The sequence below is a fragment of the Triticum dicoccoides genome, chromosome 5B (assembly GCF_002162155.2).
Source record: "Triticum dicoccoides isolate Atlit2015 ecotype Zavitan chromosome 5B, WEW_v2.0, whole genome shotgun sequence".
In the NCBI taxonomy this organism is placed as follows: Eukaryota; Viridiplantae; Streptophyta; class Magnoliopsida; order Poales; family Poaceae; genus Triticum; species Triticum dicoccoides.
In genome coordinates this window covers 464458608-464461401 of record NC_041389.1, presented here as the reverse complement: position 1 = coordinate 464461401, position 2794 = coordinate 464458608, and the positions used below count along the sequence as shown (strand labels likewise).

Sequence of the window (2794 nt, the reverse complement as noted above, 5' to 3'; positions counted from 1 at the left end):
AAACGTTATCAAGCTCTGCAACCGTTGTCCTGTTGTTAAACAACGCCGACCATTCAAGGTTATAGCAACTATCTAGTGTTCAGCTACCAAGAAAAGAAAAAGAACTATTAAGTCTTAAATTGTTGCAAAATTATATGGGATACGCTTTTCTTTCTTTCTTTCTTGGACTAGCATAACTGTGCAGAATAGTACAATCACATGTTGGTTGTGATTAAGCTATGTTGTCATGGTCATAATTCAAGACCACTCCCCGCAAAAAAATATAATAGTTCAAGACCACTGTGCTGACTGTGCGTCCAGCTCTGTTTTGCACCTTTTCTGTTTGTACTGAAATCCATGGTAACAAACTTCTGTTTTCCCTGTACCCTGAGGCACATGTTCAGGGAGAGAACCCTGCACGGCTCGGCGCGGCGCGGTTCTCGTTCCCGCGCTGGTACGTCGAACTCGCAACCACCAGAGAATCCCCAGCTCTAAATCTTCACGCGTTCGTCGCCGGAGTCCGAGAGTATTTAGATGCATGAGAAACACTGCTGGGTTTGTGTCTCTCTCGGCAATGGCGGCTGATCTGCCATCCTCCTCGTGGCATGCTCTGCTGTGCCTCGTGCTGTTCTCTGCCGTCGTCGCGTCGTCGTCCGCGATGGACTGCGACGGCGACGACCGCGCCGCGCTGCTGAGGGTCAAGGCGCAGCTGGGCGACCCTGTGCAGCTCTCGTCCTGGCTTCCGGCCACCAACTGCTGCGCCTGGGAGCTGCCCGCCGTCTTCTGCTCCGCGACCGGCCGAGTCACGGGGCTGGCGCTCTCCTCCCTCGACGGCGTCCGCGCGCCCGTCCCGCCGGCGCTCGGCGAGCTCCCGGAGCTCGTCATCCTCCAGGTCCAGTCCGTCCGCGGCCTGTCCGGCCCCATCCCGTCCTCCTTCGGCAACCTCACGCGCCTCGAGGACCTCAACATCGCCGGCACCTCCATCTCCGGCCCGGTCCCGGACTTCCTCGCGGGGCTGACAAGCCTCCGCACCCTCGTCATCGCCGACGGCAAGCTCGCCGGCCCCATCCCCGGGTGCCTGCGCAGCCTCCCCGACCTCAGGTACCTGGACCTCAGCGGCAACATGCTCACCGGCGCCATCCCGCCGGGGCTGCTGCACGGGAGCTTCAGGTTCCTGATCCTGGCCAACAACCAGCTCACCGGCGAGATACCGAGCGACTGCGGCGACGACAACGTCGACACCCTCGACCTCTCCCGCAACCGGCTGACGGGCGACCCGTCCCCGTTCCTGTTCGGCATCACGAAGCCGGTGGCCAAGGTCGACCTGTCGTGGAACGAGCTCGAGTTCGACATGAGCGACGTCAGCTTCCCGCACCACCTCACGTTCCTGGACCTCAGCCACAACCGGATCAACGGGAGCGTGGCCAAGTCGCTGATGGACGTGAAGCTGGAGCACTTCGACGTCAGCTACAACGGCCTCTGCGGGGAGATCCCGGCGGGGAGGTTCATGTCGGCGCACGGGGCAGAGAGCTACGAGCAGAACAGGTGCCTCTGCGGCACGCCTCTGCCTCCCTGCACCACGGGCATGCTAGGTCGGTAGTCTGTAGAGGTTATTCAGGTTTGTGGATGCATGTTCCGGGTTAGTTCAAGTTACCGTCGGTAAATTGCACGCTTCAAAAATATACCAACGGCGAGTAATGCTACAACTATGTAATAATAGCTACTCCCTCCGTTTTAAAATAAATGACCTAACTTTGTACTAATTTTAGTACAAAATTAATATAAAATTGGATCATCTATTTTATTTTAGAGCGAAGGGCTCCCCCGTGCCATTATGGGACAGAGGGAGTAGAATCTAGGCGCGCACGGTGCAATTTGCATGCTCCATTGAACAATTGTCATGAGAGTACGAGGGTGAGGAGTCGTGTTGGCAGAGCCAAGAATCATGAAAGAGGATAACAACACTACGCCTAGGGCATATGGACCCTTAAAATGGACATTGTATTTGTCCAGGTTGATCCGGTCCGCGGACTGGTTCCGCATACATTTTGAAGGCAATCTATACAAAAATCGAACGATTTTTATGCAAATCAGACACTTTTTAGTTAAATCGCACCAAAATCATTAATTTTTGACATATTATTTTTAACTAAATAAAAGTGGACGATACTTTTGTAACATCTAAATGATCGCGGACCCTGGCAGAGCCCGTGTTGCACTTTCTGTCTTCCCCATGTTCGACAAGCTCACCGGCGATGCTGCAACGAAAGGGGAATAATAGGAGTGGCCTTCCTAGGACCCAAGCAGCGGTGGCGTTCCATGTGCTACTCTTCCTTGCCGGAGTGTGCCCTGTCGACGGCGCCGGACATCGACGGGCCGGCTTCAAGGCCGTGGCAGCGTGGCACAAACCGTGGTGGCGACGTAGCCCCCGCGTGGCTAGCGTCGTCTGCGGTTGCATGCGCCTCCTCTTCGGCCACCTCCACGTCAATTTCTGCGAATAGAACGTCCCACTCTCCTGCAAGACACGCATCTGCCATTGCTCGTGGCGGATCTCGTGGGCATAGCGCATGGACTGGTACAACGCCCGCTGCTCATCCATAAAGCATGTATCCTCCACGACCATGGCCGCGACGGCATAGTCGTTCGCCTACTCGCGGGCGATTTACCTCTCCACAAGTCGGTGCCCATCGAGGAGCCGAAGGTTATAGCTTTGGTCCTCCAGTGCTTGCTGGAACGCCGACATCGACAACACTTGTAGCTCTTCCACCATTGTGGCGTCGAAGTGCACCCGCGCCTTCTCCAAGGTGATGTCGAC

General features: G+C 55.8%; 1 protein-coding gene across 1 annotated transcript; it reads left to right on the top strand.

The window, feature by feature from the left end:
- The first annotated feature begins 417 nt into the window (after positions 1 to 417).
- On the top strand, positions 418 to 1788 carry LOC119305766 (polygalacturonase inhibitor 1-like). Its single transcript, XM_037582198.1, has one exon. It carries the CDS (start codon positions 518 to 520, stop codon positions 1577 to 1579), a length of 1062 nt encoding a protein of 353 aa, XP_037438095.1. The 5' UTR covers positions 418 to 517; the 3' UTR covers positions 1580 to 1788.
- The last annotated feature ends 1006 nt before the right edge of the window (positions 1789 to 2794 follow it).